We start from the raw sequence: 19456 nt of genomic DNA, 5'->3' as shown, positions 1-19456 counted from the left end.
CTTTATGCTCAGACCGAGGCAGGGATTGCTGGACGGGGGGTGGGTTAATGTCACTCAGTATAGACTTGGTCAGACAGTGTGGGTTTGATTAGACCTAAGAGCAGTGGGTAAGACACCACAAGAGAACCATGAAGCATCACTGCACTCTCAAACATGACATTATCAAAGAGTTCTTGGCCGAGTTTCTTGGGACATTTGTGCTGGTGGTGAGTACTTGCAAATTTCTGCTAGTTATATTTAATAGAATTGAACTGAATATAATTAAGTACATGACTATAGAGTAGCCTAACAACTAGGAGGATGCAGTTCAAAATTAGTGAAACACACCTGCTTCAACAATTCAGAAGTGTATGAGCAGAACTAGTTTCTAAACATAGTGAACTTGTTATTTGTAGAATCTTTCAGGGTGAAATGTCTCCAAATATCTATTAATATGCTAGTCTGATGATTACAACTCCTTTATAACAATGTGCATCTTGATCACCAATGTCCATCATCCATGTGCATGCTGGATTGTTTCTGTGTCAGTTGTTTGGCTGTGGCTCTGTAGCTCAGACCGTCCTAAGCAGGAATACACTGGGCGAGCCACTCACTATCCACCTCGGCTTCACCACCGGACTCATGATGGGGGTCTATATCGCTGGTGGGGTTTCAGGTAGAAACATTACCAATTAATTATTCCTCTAATTGTTATTAGAGTTCTGTTTATTAATTTAGAGATTTCATATAACAGTGTGGATTTGTGTGTGTGTGTGTGTGTGTTGGCCTTTGTGGGCAAGTATTTGATGCACAGACTCCTAAAATGCTTTACTTTGTCTATCTATCTATCTATCTATCTATCTATCTATCTATCTATCTATCTATCTATCTATCTATCTATCTATCTATCTATCTATCTATCTATCTATCTATCTATCTATCTATCCATCCATCCATCCATCCATCCATCCATCCATCCATCCATCCATCCATCCATCCGTCCGACAGAGGGAGTGTGTGTGTGTGTGTGTGTGTGAGAGAGAGAGAGAGAGAGACAGAGGGAGTCAGAGAGAGGGAGTCAGAGAGAGAGAGAGAGAGAGAGAGAGAGAGAGATTAAAAGCTTCTCCTCAACTAAAAATTGTTATTAATGTTATTCTTTACATTCCATAATTCATTATTTCAATAAATAAACAACTATATACTATGGTTCTTATCTTCATCAATATCATCAGTTAGGTTTTCTAAATGGAAGATACATTCATTAGGCTTATAAACAATCCTTTTTCTGTTTTTTTGCGAGGTCTACAAGGTCACATGTGTCCTCGGGCGATTCGCTCTCAACATTCTGATGGTCATTGATCTGCACACACACACTGCATGTGCGGTAGCTGTGGTGGGCTACAACAGGATTATGCAGACACAATAAATATATTGTTCCATATATCCAGAAATGTTGCAAACAAAAATAGAAAATGATATGTCCAAAATAATAATCACTAAATAGTGTACAGAAGTGACACAGATACCATCAACAAAACCTAGAATAGATAAAATTGCATTACAGTGGCTGGAAATACAGGATTTTATATGGTATGGATCAAAATCCTTTAAGAGTCATGGGGAAGAATAACACAGTAACTTTTGTGAGTGTATGTGTGTGAAATAGATTCACTCAGCACAAAACAGATGTCTGTAATAATGTGCATGTAAAATTATTTGCTGTTTTGTATCACTGCACATCACAGGGGGTCATTTGAACCCGGCAGTGTCGCTGGCCATGGTCATACTGGGTAAACTGAAGATCTGGAAATTTCCAGTTTACGTCATTGCACAGCTCCTGGGAGCCTTCGCTGGAGCTGCTGGAGTGTTTGGACTGTATTACGGTGAGGGGTGTTAGAGAAAAAAACATACACATAGAGCCCAATGCAAACATGTAGAGCATGGAGATTTTTAAAAATATTAAAATATAATATGGTATTAAAATATTTAGAGTCAAATCTCTATGATATTTATTAAAGGAGCTGGCATTAAGTTACGGTACTTATATATCCACTGACATAATTACATACTCACAGTAAAAATGACACAAATAATATACTTAGCTTAATTAAACACTAGAGCAAATCCTTCACTGCAAGAAAAATCTTTGCAAGTGAAATATATTAAAAATATAGTCAGATTTACTATGCATATCAGGCATAACATTATGGCCACATGCCTAATATAGTGTTGGTCTTCCTTTTGCTACCAGAACAGCCCTGACCCATCGTGCACTGTGTATTCTGACACCTTTCTATCAGAACCAGCATTGACTTCTTCAGCAATTTGAGCAACAGTAGCTCGTCTTTTGGATCGGATCACATGGGCCAGCCTTCGATCCCCACGTGCATCAGTGAGCCTTGGCCGCCCATGACCCTGTCGCCGGTTCACCACTGTTCCTTCCTTGGAACACTTTTGATAGATACTGACCACTGCAGACCGGGAAGAGCTGTAGTTTTGAAGATGCTCTGATCCAGTGGTCTAGCCATCACAATTTGGCCCTTCGTCAAACTATCTACTTCACATGACAGTTTAACTGCTCACAAATGGATCCATTCAACTAATTCTATGACTTTTGAGGGTGATATAGAACTAAGTACACTAGTAGCAAAAGTTTTAGATTTTTTTTAAATAGTGAATAATAATAATAATAATAATAATAATAATAATAATAATAAAAAAAAACATTTCCCGAGGCTTCAGTGACACGTATAATCCCAGTTATATATATAGTTTTATTTCCAGGTTGGAGTGTTAAAATAAACTGTCACAATTTGTTAAAAAACAAAAATCTCATATCATAAGGATAAAAGAATAAATGCATATAATTCTATTTTTTTGTTTTATAATAAAATTATATAGTGATATACATCGATCAGGCACAACATTATGACCACCAGCCTAATATTGTGTTGATCCCCCTTTTTCTGCCAAAACAGCCCTGACCTGTCGAGGCATGGACTCCACTAGATCCCTGAAGGTGTTCTGTGGTATCTGGCACCAAGATGTTAGCAGAAAATCCTTTAAGTTCTTAAAGTTGCAAGGCTCACAACTTACAGAATGTGAAGGATACTTACAGGACTCAAAGGATGCTAACAAGACTTAATGGATACTTTTGATAGATACTGACCACTGCAGACCGGGAACCCCCCACAAGAGCTGCAGTTTTGGAGATGCTCTGATCCAGTGGTCTAGCCATCACAATTTAGCCCTTCGTCAAACTCGCTCAAATCCTTACGCTTGCTCATTTTTTCTGCTTCTAACACATCAACTTTGAGGACAAAATGTTCACTTGCTGCCTAATATATCCCACCCACTAACAGGTGCCATGATGAGGAGATCATCAGTGTTATTCACTTCACCTCTCTGTGCTCATAATGTTATGCCTGATCGGTGTAAGATTACTATAAATTATAAATATAAGATTCTTAAACCTATTTCTAGACATTAATTCCAAGCATTTAAAAAAAATTAAGCAGTTAATTCTAGCAAAAAAGCAAAACAATCTGTCAGAAGAATAACTTAAAGCTGAAAATAAGTAAAAACAATCAAACTGAATGATCAAATAATTGATTTATAATAAGCTCATAATCAGAAATAGTAGATAAATTTGCCAATATTCAAGATATTTTCACTAGATACTTACATGATGATTATAGAAAATGTTGCTAATTGTATTTATACTATTTAATATAATACATGATGCTTGTCTTTGAGTCTCAGGATCCTAATGTTAGGGCATGGGTGAATATTACTTATATTGGATTAATGTTCAATTACAGGTTAAATAAACATGAATGCTTTGTTTCCACAGATGCGTTTATGGAGTTTACCAGTGGAATTCTGTCAGTAACGGGTATTAACGCCACTGGACATATTTTTGCCTCTTACCCTGGACGACATCTTACGATACTCGGAGGGTTTGTGGACCAGGTAATCAGCCATCATCATCATCATCATCATCATCATTTTACTGCAACCCTTCTGTTATAAACTATAGTGACATAGTTTAGATTATACTAAAAAACAGACATGAATGTAAGATAGATAGATAGATAGATAGATAGATAGATAGATAGATAGATAGATAGATAGATAGATAGATAGATAGATAGATAGATAGATAGATAGATAGAATATAGGCAATCAGGCATGACGTTATGAGCACTGAGAAGTGAAGTGAATAACACTGATGATCTCCTCATCATGGCACCTGTTTGTGGGTGGGATATATTAGGCAGCAAGTGAACATTTTGTCCTCAAAGTTGATGTGTTAGAAGCAGGAAAAATGGACAAGGAACAGTGGTGAACCGGCGACAGGGTCATGGGCGGTCAAGGCTCGATGATGCACATGGGGAGCGAAGGCTGACCCGTGTGATCTGATCCAACAGACGAGCTACTGTTGCTCAAATTGCTTAAGAAGTTAATGCTAGTTCTGATAGAAAGGGGTCAGAATACACAGTGCAGGACGGGTCAGGGCTGTTTTGGCAGCAAAAGGGGGACCAACACAATATTAGGCAGGTGGTCATAATGTTATGCCTGGTCGGTGTATACATATATTTACACCAAAATATACGACTAAGAAGAATAAAACCTTAAATCTAGAATACAATAAGTTAAATTAAACGTAGTGCAGATATGAAACACAGCTGTGGATTTAACTGTATTTACATCAGTATTTACATCATAGCACACGTGCAAACTGGCAGTAGATAATAAATATGAGTACCTTGAGAGTCTAGAATATAATGATAGATTGTAGTAGTGCAACCATTAACATCATAATAACATGACTGTAAGAAAATGAGCTTTTGATAGTGAAATACTTTGTTGCAGACTTCTACAACAGCATTTATATTTATTTAATATAAAAAAGGAATACTTAGGTAGCTTCTATGTTTTATGAACACTAAAGACACGCTACACTATTTAGTTAAACCTCACACTGGCCCTGAGACTGGGTTAGTAATCGTGTTGCTCTGTGCGTTACGTAATTCAGCTAATGTGCATTGATTGGCTTCTTTTTTTAAATACATTCACCATTTAGTAGGTTTTGGATCCCAGTGACCTACTTTTGTCTGTTCTTACCGGAACAGTCACTTAACTGTGTGTTAATGACCAAGCGGGTAGAGGCTACTTTAATAGGATTCATAAATGCACAAAAAAAATTCTTTATTGTTTTATGTATCAAGGGCACATTTTTAGAACATATAGAATAGATATTGCCATTAAATGCTAATCTAACACCATTCTAGGCACATTTTGAAAAATCACATTCTCATTCACATGAGACAGTTAAGTGAGGCAGTTAAGTGAGGCAGGAAAATGATCAGTGTGCCTTCCTGATACAGGTGATTGGAACAGGCATGCTGGTGCTGTGTATCCTGGCCATAACCGATAGCAAGAATATTGGAGCGCCTAAAGGAGTGGAGCCTCTAGCCATTGGCCTGATCATCCTGGGCATCAGCGTGTCCATGGGCATGAACTGTGGATACCCTCTGAACCCTGCCAGAGACCTTGGCCCACGGCTCTTCACTGCTATGGCTGGTTGGGGCATGGAGGTGTTCAGGTAGCACTTAATGTTCTGCTCTTTGTCCTGCTTGGAGTGGGATTAAAATTAAAGCTTTAAGACCATCTGAGTGACAGCATTGTGCTTTAAGATCTGATTAGTTTGTATTTTGCTTTAGCAATTATGTGAATTATCAGTTTGTCAGTTTGGTATCGATGTATATTTCCTCCTAATCGAAGGTAACATTAATTCATATGAAAATGTAGGGTTTTTTCGTATTGTTTTTTGTATTAACGTGCATAAGTATCTTATTTAAAGTGTGTGACATACCGTTTAAGGTCTCACTACACTGTGCAATATGCATAATGATAATGAAGCTCACTTTGACTTTACCTTTGTCTACCTTTAATCCACCCTCAACAATCTTAGCAAGGGATAACGTCTTGAATTTAGACATATTTATCTGCTATTTCCTCCTATACGATTTTAATAAACCAAATTTGATCATGTTTAGATTTAAATGTTTGTATGCTATTGCCAGATAATTTAGCTTCTTTCTAGACATTAATGCATACCATGAGCAAAATAATCTGCTAATAGAACAATTCATCCATCCATCCATCCATTTTCTATACCCACTTTGGAGCCTATCCCAGCACACATCGGGCGAAAGGCAGGGGTTCGCCCTGGACAGGTCACCAGTCCATCACAGGGCTAGAACAATTCAATTCAGTTCAATTTATTTGTTTAGCACTTTTAACAATGGACATTGTCTGAAAGCAGCTTTACAGAAACATAGAAAGTTAAATTACTATTTATCTATAACATTTTTCACTAATGAGCAAACCTGAGGTAACGGTGGCAAGGAAAAACACCCTGATATGATATAAGGAAGAAACATTGAGAGGAACCAGGCTCAGAAGGGAACCTCATCCTCATTTAGGTGACACTGGACAGTAAATAATGTGAAGGTCAATAAAGTCCTTTCTTCAACAGCATCCAAGAGCTCTCAAGGAACTAATAGGTCAGAGTAGTTTCTGAGTTCATTATAGACTTAGCACTGATTCATTCCTGCCAAAAGTTGACTGAAGCAACGACAGTTCAAAGACGGTGTGATAGTCTCCAAGTGGTTCCATCCATAGCAGTCTCCTTGGTAACAGGCTGTCCACACAGATCGATCGCCAGCAGCAGTGAGAACCACCAAGTGATGAGACTCCAACCAGTGGTAGAATGGCAGAATGGATCAGACAGGTCCGGAAAGAAGAAGCGGTTACACTGGAAACTCAGAACACTGGGAGCTCAGGAGTGGGATGTATAGCTATGTATAGAGAGACAGAGAGAGAGAGAGAGAGAGAGAGAACCAGAAAATAAAAAGCTTAATAATAGTGAACTATGTCTAGAAATGGGTTTAATAATAGATTTGATTTCTTGTAATCTTTTAATATGAAATGCTACATGACGTACTTCATGCCTTCATATATTCTCCCAGCACTGCAGATCACTGGTGGTGGATCCCCGTGTTCGGGCCTTTGATAGGAGGCATCACCGGCGCTGTAGTGTACTTCCTGTTAATCGAGCTGCACCACACCGACCCCTCAGAAAAATCCCAGCAAAAACCTGAGGAAGAAGAAGATGAAGAAGAGGATGAGGACAGCAGCCTGAGGGACAAATATGAGATGATAACTATGGGCTGAACAGATAATCACTGACTATGAAGCAAATAAAAATGCTTACGAATTAAGACAAATCATAGTCATGTGCTTCAGCTAGCCCAGTATAAACACTTGACTCTCACTTTAGTTCTCAGACTTTTGTTTGGTTGTTGTCAAGAAGCAAGTTGAGACCGGGATTAAAGCGAGCAGCCTATTATTTAACAGATTATATCTTTGTACCTCTTTACAGGTAATCTGCTTGTTGGGAAGACATTTGTTATGAGCTCAGAACCTCATGAGAATGTTAAGAAAATCCATTGTAGTAAAATATCTTTCCGAAGTATACTTAAAAAAAAAGAAAAGTATTTTTCCAGACCATAAATATAGTAAACCTAGAGAGATCAGTGTAGCGGTTTATTTATTATTTCTACTTTTTCATAGTTTGTACATTTCACACTTTTTTATTCTCTGTCTTTTCAAATGTTCTAGGATAAATCTAGGAAATATAAAGAATTTAATTATAGCACAAAATGTGACAAAAATAAATTGCCATAGTGCGCCCTGTTCCTGTATATTACATGTCCTTAATTGTCTTTGCCACTCAGTTTTAGAAATTTTATAATAAAGCTCCTTCTGTTCAGTTATGGATTTAATCTCTGTGTTTTTCTGATTAAAAAAAACCCTTTAAAGTTTTTCCAAAGGTACAGAAGAATTTTTACAAGTTCATAATTTACATTCCCATTTCTGGCATTTGACAGACGCCCTTATTCAGAGCGACTTACAATTTATTTCATTTTTATACAGCTGAGCAGTTGAGAGTTAAGGGCCTTGATGAGTGGCCCAGCAATGGCTGTGGTCCTTAGTGGACCTGGGATTCAAACTCACAACCTTCCAATAAGTAGTCCACTAAGCTACCACATCTCCACTCTCATAGATCACGCACAAGCTCTTCAGTCAAAAATGCATTCCTAGAAATATAAGTATTGCTTATACTAGCACTGGAGCGCTTCAATACGTATTGATTGGTTGATTGATTAGAGAATAGTCCAGAGTTTCACACATCAACAACAAATATAAGAAATGGGAAAAGATATGATTTCAGTGAATTAGATGGCCTGATTTAAGCATTTCAGAATCTGCTGATCTAGGATTTTCCTACACAGAAAAACAAAAAAACATCCACTGACCGGTAGCTCTGCTGGGAAAATGCCTAGTTAACGAGACAGCTCAGAGAAGAATAGACAGACTGGATTGAGCTGACATTAAGGCTATTGTAAATAACGTCACATTTTTAATCTGTTTATTTTACATACAGACTTGTGGGCTGTTTGTTCAGTTAAGAATAAAGCACAATGCTATTAAATAAAACAACCACAATAACAACAACAAAAGTCAATGCGGTAGTTATATTTTATTACGTAAGAAGAAGCCTTTATTTATGTCACATATTCATTATAGCACAGTGAAATTCTTTCTTCGCTTAGCCCAGCTTTGGAAGTTGGGGTCAGCGCACAGGGTCAGCCATGATACAGCACCACTGGAGCAGAGAGGATTAAGGGGCCTTGTTTTGGGGCCCAACAGTGGCAGCTTGGCAGTGCAGAGGCTTGAGCCTCAACATTTGATCAACCCAGAGCCTTAACCACTTGAGCCACGGGCACCAGCATAACAAAAAATGTTCTCTGTGAAAGTTAACTAAACAATAAACACAGTTTGGCCATCAAAAACCATAGCCTACTGTCCTGAACACTTTCCTGTGTCAGAAAATTAACCATTACAAATGCTGACACTGGAGACTCCTTCCTTAAATGTTAAATAAACGTCTACTTAAGTTTTTCTCTGGTAAACAAAAATGCTGATTATTTTGATTATTATTCGATTCAGATTATGTAGAGCATCCACCATATACATGTGTATATATATATATATATATGTGTGTATATGTAAATGAGCTGTAGTTGTAGAAATGCTGATAGTAGAACAAGCATAATAATAGAAACCTGTGAATTGCCTGGCAGTCAGTACTATTGGCATGATGTTACAGACTATTAATCAACACCTTCTGATTAATCAGAATCAAGAAGTGGTACAAAAGATGATATGGCTTTGTATAGTCACACAGAGCTCAGAATGCAACACAATATGTGTGTGTGTGTGTGTGTGTGTGAAATATGTGATCAGCTAATAGCTGGCTCAAAACAAACAGCAGCAAGCCAGAGGATTTAGCTAACATGGTCTAGAGTCAAGTGTGTGGGTGTAAGTAAGAGAGTGTAATACCTGACATCTTGCCATAGATCAGTGTATTTTCGAGTTCAGCTGATGCTCCAGGGGTTCGGAGTCAGTGTATACACAAGGGTTGGAAACGGCAGACCGTATGAAACACACATACTCTATTTCTTCTTATTTCTAGACACAGCTAAGGAAAAATACTCAAGTTTTCTCTCTCTTTTTTTGCTCACAAACTCCCAGTTTTAGACTTTAAAAAATACCACAATGTGTTCCAATAACTGTTGGCTTCTCATGGCTAGCATTCATTAAAACCTGGCAGACCGTGTAAATTCCAAAGTGTTTGTTTTTAGCTTTAATTGAATCTTGAAAAAGAAAGAATTCTAGGATTTTACAGCTTTCTTTTGAACATAGACAGTCACATAAACGGTCACTGAATATTTTTAATCCACTCAGGATTATACAACCTCTTTAAAAAGCAATTCAGATAAACTAGGCCTTTTTTGTTAAAGGTTTTTAGTAGAATCAGTGTAATAGCTGAATGATGAATAAACCTTTCCAGGTTTATAGTGCAGCAGTTAATATGAACCCAAAACAGAGAGCAGCTGTCTGTCTTTTTTTTCCCCCTTCGATACAGAGACTATCCTCATGGTTTTTCCTCCCGGCTACAAAAATCCAGCCAATCAGAGAAGGTAATCTCCTTTTCTTCTGCCTTAGCCTTTCTACACCACACCTCCCCACCTCTATTTGTCGGTCTCCGTCTTTCTCTGCAACAGGCACAACTTCCTCCTCTGAATCTCTTCACTAGTCAAGACAGGTCTGTGGATGTTTATACATCCCTCAGTTCTTGGGAATGACGTTGACGTTGGAGTTACCGGAGCAATGATGAAGGCTATAACTACAATCTTCTCCTTTTTCATCCTAATCCAAATTGAGGCAGCAAAAGCCGAAGGAAATGCTACAGGTATGTGAAATATTTAGCTTTCCTACACAGACCGCTTATAGTATAGCTTTATTATAGTGTTGGGATACAAGCAGATGTTCTTCACTACGAAAAGAAACTGAAAGGCAAGGGCAAGGCCTTTTATGCCAAGGCATGCTGCCTTTTCTCTTAAATTACATGTTACATACTACACTTTTTGAACCTATACTGTGGCTACAGCAAAGGCAACAAAGGCTACAGCAAAGAGGAAATTATATATGGTAAAGAGGCTGATTGAAGGGTTTGGAAATGTTCTATTTGGCTTTATTTTTAGATCATGTCGAAGAACTGGAGCTGGAGAATGAAGTGAAGCTGCCACTGGTGGTGAAGACGACTTTTCACATGCATTTAGAAGGCAGTCTCTTAGAAGATACCTGTCTTATCAAACCATTTCAACCAGACACTCTAGACATGTGCAACTACAACACAAGCAACCCTCTGGTCATCATTATTCATGGCTGGACGGTGAGGATAAATTTGAACCTTAAAACTGACATGTTAGTGGTTTATACCTTCTAGGGGAAGATGTTTATGTATAAGTGTGTGTATATGTTTCGGAATCCTTACATGGTCAGATATATCTGGGAGCTGTTTCTGCTTCTGGACAGCTGCCCTTTACAGCAATGGATGTATGCATAAAGCAATGGGTTGGTATAGAATCATTAATCACTGTATGTGACCTGTGGTGACCCCCATTCCTTCCGTGCAGATGAATGGAAAAATGGAAGAATGGGTGTTCAAGCTTGCCTCAGCACTCAAGACCAGACTAGAACATTTGAATGTGCTGATCATTGACTGGAGACCTCTGGCTTTCCAGCCGTATCCAACTGCAGCTAAAAACGCAAGGCAGGTGGGCCTGGATGTTGCAAATCTCCTGATGTGGCTAGAGGTAAGACACAATGTCATGCTATAGTCATTGAAAACTGCAAAGACTGAAGGTTTTAAAGGATATCTCCACAATAAAAGACATTATAATGAAATATTTGTGATCTGTTTAGCAATTCAGATGCTTATTTGTTGTTTATTCCTGTAAAACCGGAGCAGTTGTTTGTCACTCTGATGTCACAGGGTCCATTTCTATCAGTTTCAATGTGTTTAATAGGATTCCAGCAATCTCAAACATACACAATATGACCAAAAGTATGTGGTTTTCATTTACAATTTCCCGTCATTGAAACGAAGAGAAACAAGCATGTTCCAGCATGACAATGCCCACGATGCACAATGAAATCTCCATGAAGACATGGTTTGCCAAGATTGGAATGGAGGAATTTGAGACTTGGAACAATGACTGCACCCCAGACCTCACTCCTCACTAATCCATGGTCTCACTAATCATGTAGCCCCACAGCCAAGCTCCAATATCTAATGTAAAGCATTTACAAAAGAGTGGAGCTTATTATAGCAACAAAGTGGGAATAAATCTTGAATGGATGCGCAACATGGACAAATATGAGTGTGATGGTCAGGTGTCCATTTCAATTTGAAATCGAATAAAGAAGTAGCAGAAATGTACAACAAAACAACAAACTCTACATTTAACACAGAATTCAAGGAAGATCTATGATCCGGTTGCGCTAAGCTACAGCAGAGAGTCTGTCTGGCTAATAAGCAGTCAAGTGATGTTTGCTGTTGTTAGCATGAATGATACATGAGGAAATGAGGGGATGCGGTAGCTTAGTGGTTAACGTGTTGGAATACTGATCAGAAGGTTATGAGTTTGTCCACCAAGCTGCTACTGCTGGGCCCCTGAGCAAGGCCCCTAACCCTCAATTGCTCAGTTGTATAAAATGAGATAAAAAAAAAAAAAAGTCCAAACAAGCGTAAGTTGTTCTGAATAAGGGTAAATGCTAGAAACGTAAATGAGAAAGACTGAAAGACTAAAGTACTGCTGCATCACACTCTGTTTAAAATAAAAAGACAATAATTAATTTGTGAAGAAATCTTGGATACCACCACCACCACATAAATATACAAGTTGTACAGGGTAGATTATTCCTTAAAGCTACCTGAGATTTAAAAAAAAGAAAGATTTTGAGTAATCACATTCCTCTTTAATAAGGCAAATGAAATATCAGTATCTCTTTGTCAAGTACAAAATAAGTTTAATCGATATACAAAGAATAAAAAGAACAATTCTTAGCTACTGTGTCATATTTGGAGTTATTTATTAAATATTCAGTGGCATTAAAACCTTCGTCTCAGTGATGCAAGTCTATAGCATTAATCAGTCTCGTACTGCCCACACTGAAAAAGCATCTCCATAAAGAACACACACACACACACACATTAAATGACTGATACATCACAGTACTACCCTTAAGCAAGACTTCCCTTCTCTTCTCAACAGGAAACCATGCAGCTCTCCATGGATAAGGTGCACCTGATTGGTTACAGTTTAGGAGCACATGCGGCTGGATTTGCAGGAAGCCATTTTCCAAAAGCTAAAAAGCTGGGCCGCATAACAGGTAGCGTTCTTTTTTTCAGCTTAGGCTGCTTTCATTTCGGATCACAGACGAGGAAGCTTCATTTAAATGTAAGCGAAAAAACGGTGTGGAGTAATCTAGGTTAGTGAGGTATCAACGTGGAACTATTATTTCCACATGAAAGCTCTACCAAATCCAGACAAGTCTGTAAACCACATGATGGCAGGCAGTGCATGAGAAGAGTATCTCCACCCTGAATGTACAGATTTCCTTCACAAATGAAAGCTCCTGAATAATGGTCATGCATTTCGGCCTTTTTCTTTTTTTTGGCAAGAAATTACTATGACGTTCCTAAATTGTCTTGAGGTTGAGGAAACAAGGCTCCCAGATGCTCCTCTTTAAACACTGTCCAACATTATGGAGGACAACAATGGTCTTATTAAAAAAAAAAAAAAAAAAAAGGAAGAAAGAAAGAACGAATGAAAGAGAACCTCCCCCCACTTTCCCACACACGAGTGAAGCAGCTGAATAAAGGAGCTGAATAAAGACGGGGGTGAAAAGCAAACTGAAAACACATTACCTTCAATCATTTACAAAAGAGATGGCAGAATCGTCTCTTTGGGAACATGTAGTACTGTATGTTTACAAAGCGCACTTGGATGAAAAAGCACAAATTACACTTGTCTTTTTTTTTATTGTGGGATGTGTATGAGTGACTAATTAAAGGTTTCACTGAATTAGATTCATGTGCAGAGAGAGAAGCTTTTTCTATAATTGTTTAGTGTCCAGACTGCTCAGAGAATGACAGAAGATTCAACCGAGACATCATGTTCTCTCCTGCTAATTATATCAAAAGAAAGGGAACAAATGTTATGACTCACCTTTGCTATAAACATGTTGTTTATAAAAGCTAAAACATCGTATATTTAAAGCGTTCAGCGTAGCAGAGGCCTTGCATCTACCATTTATACAACTGAACAGTTAAGGGTTAAAGGTCTTGCTCAAGAGGGGAAAGCATTGGCAGCCCTGGGATTTAACTCGCATCCTTTCAGTTACTAGTCTAATGTCTCGACCACTGAGTGTCCACTGCTCTGGCTTTAATTACGAAAACTGATATCACTGTGACCTGATAAAGCCTGTACTATCTAACTGCGTCCTTTTGTGCAGGTCTGGATCCTGCAGGTCCCAATTTTGAGGGAGTTCCTGCGCCTGACAGGTTGTCTCCTGACGATGCCAAGTTTGTAGATGCCATCCACACCTTTGCGAAGTCCAGCATTGGGATAGCAGTGGGAATCCGGCAGACTGTTGGACATGCCGACTTCTATCCAAACGGAGGCTACTTCCAGCCTGGCTGTCACATGACAGATATATATAACAATGTTTACCAGTATGGCCTGGAAGGTACAGCAGATCACTGGGTCATGCATACAGTTAGTAGAGGATGTACAACAGTGTATTGGATTTTAACTGTATTATCTCTTTTCATCAGGTGTACCGAAGACTATCAAATGTGCTCACCAGCGAGCTATCCACCTCTTCATTGACTCACTGTTGAAACAGGACCAAGAGATGATAGCTTATCGCTGTCGAGATGACCGTGCATTTGACCAAGGCTTGTGTCTGGACTGCAGAAAGGATCGATGTAATACTTTGGGCTATGATGTTAGAAAGGTGCACACTGGAGGGAATAGCAAAGGCCTTTATCTGAAGACTGGTCCTCAAACACCATTTAAGGGTCAGTGTGTTAAGTCAATATTATTTTTGCTCTAGATTTCTTCCTGTTAATGATTTAGTCTTGGGCAAGGTTCAGAAATTTTCACAGTAATCTCTACTCTCTCAAAAATAAATAGTTTTAAACTATAAAGTACCTTTACCTGTCAGTGGGGTATAACCCTTAAGTGTACATCTTTTGTACCTTTACTGTCTATGTTAAACTTTTCAAATCCATCAATTCATTCTCTACATCCTATGGGATCATGAGAACCTGGAGCCAATCCCAGGAGACTCAGGGCACAAGACAGGATACACCCTAGACAGAATGCCAGTCTATCACAGGGCACACACACTCACTACAAACTATTTAGAAATTTACATTTCTGGCATTTGGCAGACGCTCTAATCCAGAGCGATATACAAAAGTGCTTTAAGTCTCTGTCACTGAAAACATTAACACTGGTTCAATCGGTTACAGACTTAGGATACCATTAGCCTAAAATTGGATGTTTTTTTATTTTTTATTTTTTATTAAACATATAACAAAACATAAACAGGGAAAGATAAGAGCTAGTTTAAGTGCTTCAGGAAAAGGTAGGTCTTAAGACACCGTTTGAAGATAGTCAGAGACTCTGCTGTACGGACATCTAGGGAAAGTTCATTCCACCACCTCGGTGCCAGAACAGAGAAGAGTCTAGATGAATACCTACCTTTTGCCCTGAGAGATGGTGGGACCAGTCGGGCAGTGCTAGCCTTTTAGTCACCATAAAATGCATGTCTGGAAAGAAAGAGAACCTGAAGGAAACCCTGAGGCATAGAGAGAACCCTCAACACAGGTGGTGTGAGGCAAATGTGCTGAACACCAAACAAACTTTCCCCTTACCTTAAAAATATTACTGTAAAACACAATTAAAGGTCCAAAAAGGGTCAGTTATGTAACAGTACACTATATACACGCTAAATGTATAAAAATTGTTGATGGTACGACCCCAGTGATAAAAAGTAAAGTACAATTTAGTGCTTCTTTTTTGAGAGTATCTACATCTGCATTTGTGGTGCACACCTAGTTACCATTATGATTTCTAACATGTTTTAACACGATACTCACAACTCACTTTTTGTTTTGGAAGCCAGAGGGCTGTAGTTAAACCTTCTTAATAAACACTTACATCAAAAGCCTTTTTTTTGTGGAACATCTCTGAAAAACCTTAAGCCTCAGTTATCAGTCCTATAATTGGTTTCAGTTTAATTTTCATGTTTGAAGATAAAACTAAAACGAGCAAGCCTTCCATAAAGCCGGGTTGGTTGGTATTTTAGGTTTTTCCCCCGTGTTTTTGCATTTATGACACCTTTCTGCTTTTCTTCCACCCCACAGTCTATCACTACCAGATTAAGATCCTGGTGATGAACCTGATCGAGCGAGTCAAAGACTCCGTCTCCATCGCTCTTACTGGAAGTGAAGGAGAGAGTCAGTATTTCCCTATTACTCTGTAAGTACATTTCAAGTCACCTTCTGTAACCTGTACATTTGATTCGAATTGGTTGATTGAAAGATTCACTTAATGTCTAGCCTGGTCATGTATTTTGTATGATCGTCCAGTCAGATCAACACCTACTGAATTGCAGTATTTCACTGGTCACTATTCTCAAATGAGTCAACATGCTTCGCTTCAGGCAGCCTGCATTCCTGACTCCAGCTCCACAACTTATAACACAAGACACATCAAACTCATTTATAGAGTTTATATAAGACACAGTTATATAACATAAGACACATCAAACTCATCCACACTGACCGGAGCAATGAGACTGGATTACAGATCTGTGGCATGTGTCAGTACTGCCTTTCATATGAAGGAGCGTCTGCACGTGTCGGGGCATGTGGATATGCTGCCTGACTGATTTGATTCTTCACAAAGATATATATCATTTATTGAAAGTAGTACATTCATTTAAAGCAGTAATAACTCTACATCTGATTAACTATCTACTCTCACTGGCCACTTTATGATGAACCTCTGCACCCCTTCATTCACGTAACATCAGCACAGTGCATAAAATCTTGCAGCTACAGGTCAGAACGGAGGAAAGATGTGGAAAAGATGTGATTTCAGTGAGTTTGACCGTGCCATGATTGTAAATGCCAGGCTGGTATTTCCGAGTATTTGAAAACAGGAAATAGCTTGTTGACAGAGGTCAGAGGAGAACGGCCAGACAGAGTCGAACTGACAGGAAGGATAAAGAATCTCTATTTTCTCCCTTCCTACTGCGATGAGGGGAAAAAAAGTATGAGGCAAAGGGGATACAACAACAACAGATGATCTCATCAGGTTCCTCTCCTCCAGCCAGGAACAGGAATCCGATGCTATAGTAGGCGCAGGCTCATCCATACTGATCTCAGTTACTGCTGTAACATGCAGATGTTAGGGTGATATCTTGGCATCAATAGCACAAATCCACGGAAAGTTGCCATGTGTCAGCAGCCTAGGCTTGTGGTGGGGGTGTAATGGTGTGGCAAATGATTTCTCTGCCCACTTTAGGCACCATAATACCAATCGTATATCATTTGAATGCCATACCTCTTTAAGTAATACTATTGGCCTCTCTTTATGGCCACAGTTTACCATCCTATAATAGGTACTTCCTAGCAGGATAATGCGAGTTCACTGGCGTCTCGAGTCACAAGATCTGCATCCAAAAGGACACCTTTGCGATGTGGTTGAAAGGAAGATCGCTGTGCGAACGTAGAGCTCGTGGCAATCATGTCAATAAATTCCAACACTAAGAATTGAGGCTGAGAGTAAATAAAGATGTGGAGTCATAACCTGTATTAATGTTGTGTTCCTAATAATGTGGCTGATAATATTTAATTATCAGGGTATACAATACCTTCTTTATTGCACCACTATAATCATTTGCACTCATTGCATTTACCTCCCACTGTATACTGTTTATATATGCAAATTATTTATATATTTTTGTATATTGTTTATATATTCACAAATTATTTATTGTTATATACTTATTATATATGCTAATTATTTGCACTGCGAAAATGCACTTCTGGTTAGATGCTAACTGTATTTTCGTTGCCTTGCACCCACATGTGCAGTGACAAGGTTGAATCTAATCTAGTGCATATACATGGTATATGGAGTATTTTGAATTTTTGATACTTGTGCACAGGTCTCTGGAGCATCCTGAGAACAAGACGTATTCATCTTTGGTTGCAGTTGGCTCAATGCTGGGGGAGCTGCGAGCAGTGCGTCTGCGCTGGACAGGAAAGGAGGACTGGAGCAGCTGGTGGAGACGAGTCACGACCATGATGAGCCGCGGCGGTGGCGCTAACGAAACGGAGCTCATCGTGTCCAAAATACGACTCAAATGCGGCGAGAGCCAAGAGAAGTGAGTGAAATGTTGTCGGAGTGCGAAAAAGGATGAATCACAAGTTGCACACCTTTTTCTGTCTGCCCTGAAAAAGATACGTGTTATGTTACTCCCCCTAGTGGCATGTTGTGCTCACTACAATGTTTAAATCTGCTGCTTTTAAGATTCGAAGCACCGGCTTGGAAAGAAAAATGTTCAGGAATTGTTACTACAGATTTCATACTACACCTTTATTCTAATTTCAGGAAATGGTTCTGTGGTCAGACAGCAGCGGTCACACACCTCAAACCCTCACAAGAGCACGAGTTTGCCCGTTGTCAGCATGCTAGCAAAAAGAAGAGGAGCAGCAGGCATCTTCAAGAGACCATACGTGGACAGCAACTCGCCAAGCCTTCACACCGAATTAAAACAGATCAATTTGAAACAGATTAAAAAGAAATGCTTGCATGTTACATGTCGTCATTTCGATTGACCATTTTTATTAATGCATTTCAAGTACTCAAAATTACATCTCTTTGCACAATACGTTTTGAAATGTTAAGTAAAAATGTTCAAAGTGAACAAAAATTTAGGTACTGTATAAAACACAGTTAACATTAACAGACAGTAGTATTTTTTTTTTGTTTGCTTCTAACTTTTGTGATCTTTCTGCCTATACCACCTACAAATAATTTTTCGACTCGATTCAGACAATTTCAGTGCATTTTTTTTTCCCTATAAAGTTTCACCAAGACTACACAAAATAAAAAAACCAGTAAAAGAAATGTCAGACACAGGCAGATAATTCCTCCTCTATCCAATGTCACACCACATGAGAAACAGACAAAAAAAAAAAAAAAGAAGGAAGATAAACTATGCACTTCATTGTATTTTAAATATTCCGATCGCTGCCATAAAGAAAAAGTAGTGTTCTAATATGCAAGCCTATTTTGATGAATGTAGTGAAAAAATTAAAGAAAAGAAAAAAGGAATCAAGAGAAAATAATCACTTATATTGTCACATTTAAATTTTCGAAAAGGAAAATAAAAAGGAGGGGAAAATAGACAGACAAGTATCAAAATCTCATATTTATCTTCAAATTTTAAAAGAAATGCTCCAGGAACTGTACATAGTATACACAACAGTTTACAATGTTGTCCACAGAACAGCTTTGCTGATGGCATCCAAGCTGCTCTGTGACCCTTTAAAAGACAGAGGTCTCACATCGGCGGCTCTCACAAGATGCAGCCCGGTCACTCCATGTAGCACAATTTCTGTTTAATGCATTTAAAAAGACGAAGGAAAAAAAAAAAGAAAAAAAAAAGGGTGACCTAAGGTGAGGTGTGGACCTTCGTATACCTATAAAAAAAAAAAAAAATCCTTACTGATGGAAGCAAACACAATGAATGAGCAACTCAAACGATTCTGTTTGGATGAGACTCTCATTGTGAAAGTGAGAGGTGACCTGAGGTCAAACGTCGCCATCTCTGCGATCGATCGGTCTCTGAAACTCCCTGGTCCACTTTACAGCATGGCTTCAGAAACGCGGTGCACCTTTATGTCGGG

The 19456-nt window shown here is 38.7% G+C and overlaps 2 protein-coding genes across 2 annotated transcripts; both read left to right on the top strand.

Moving 5' to 3' along the window:
• The first annotated feature begins 116 nt into the window (after positions 1 to 116).
• Positions 117 to 7798, top strand: aqp9a (aquaporin 9a). Its single transcript, XM_058408718.1, has 6 exons — positions 117 to 206; positions 529 to 655; positions 1725 to 1862; positions 3833 to 3951; positions 5370 to 5587; positions 7017 to 7798. Exons 1-6 carry the CDS (start codon positions 129 to 131, stop codon positions 7219 to 7221), a joined length of 885 nt encoding a protein of 294 aa, XP_058264701.1. The 5' UTR covers positions 117 to 128; the 3' UTR covers positions 7222 to 7798.
• A 2346-nt stretch (positions 7799 to 10144) lies between these two features.
• Positions 10145 to 18752, top strand: LOC131364875 (hepatic triacylglycerol lipase). The gene is made up of 9 exons (XM_058408308.1): positions 10145 to 10366; positions 10659 to 10849; positions 11094 to 11273; positions 12735 to 12852; positions 13978 to 14211; positions 14300 to 14545; positions 15899 to 16013; positions 17710 to 17928; positions 18156 to 18752. Exons 1-9 carry the CDS (start codon positions 10228 to 10230, stop codon positions 18340 to 18342), a joined length of 1629 nt encoding a protein of 542 aa, XP_058264291.1. The 5' UTR covers positions 10145 to 10227; the 3' UTR covers positions 18343 to 18752.
• The last annotated feature ends 704 nt before the right edge of the window (positions 18753 to 19456 follow it).

Source organism: Hemibagrus wyckioides, linkage group LG14 (assembly GCF_019097595.1).
Source record: "Hemibagrus wyckioides isolate EC202008001 linkage group LG14, SWU_Hwy_1.0, whole genome shotgun sequence".
Lineage (NCBI taxonomy): Eukaryota > Metazoa > Chordata > Actinopteri > Siluriformes > Bagridae > Hemibagrus > Hemibagrus wyckioides.
The sequence above is the reverse complement of the archived record's forward strand: the minus strand, read 5'-3'. Positions and strand labels throughout refer to the sequence as shown.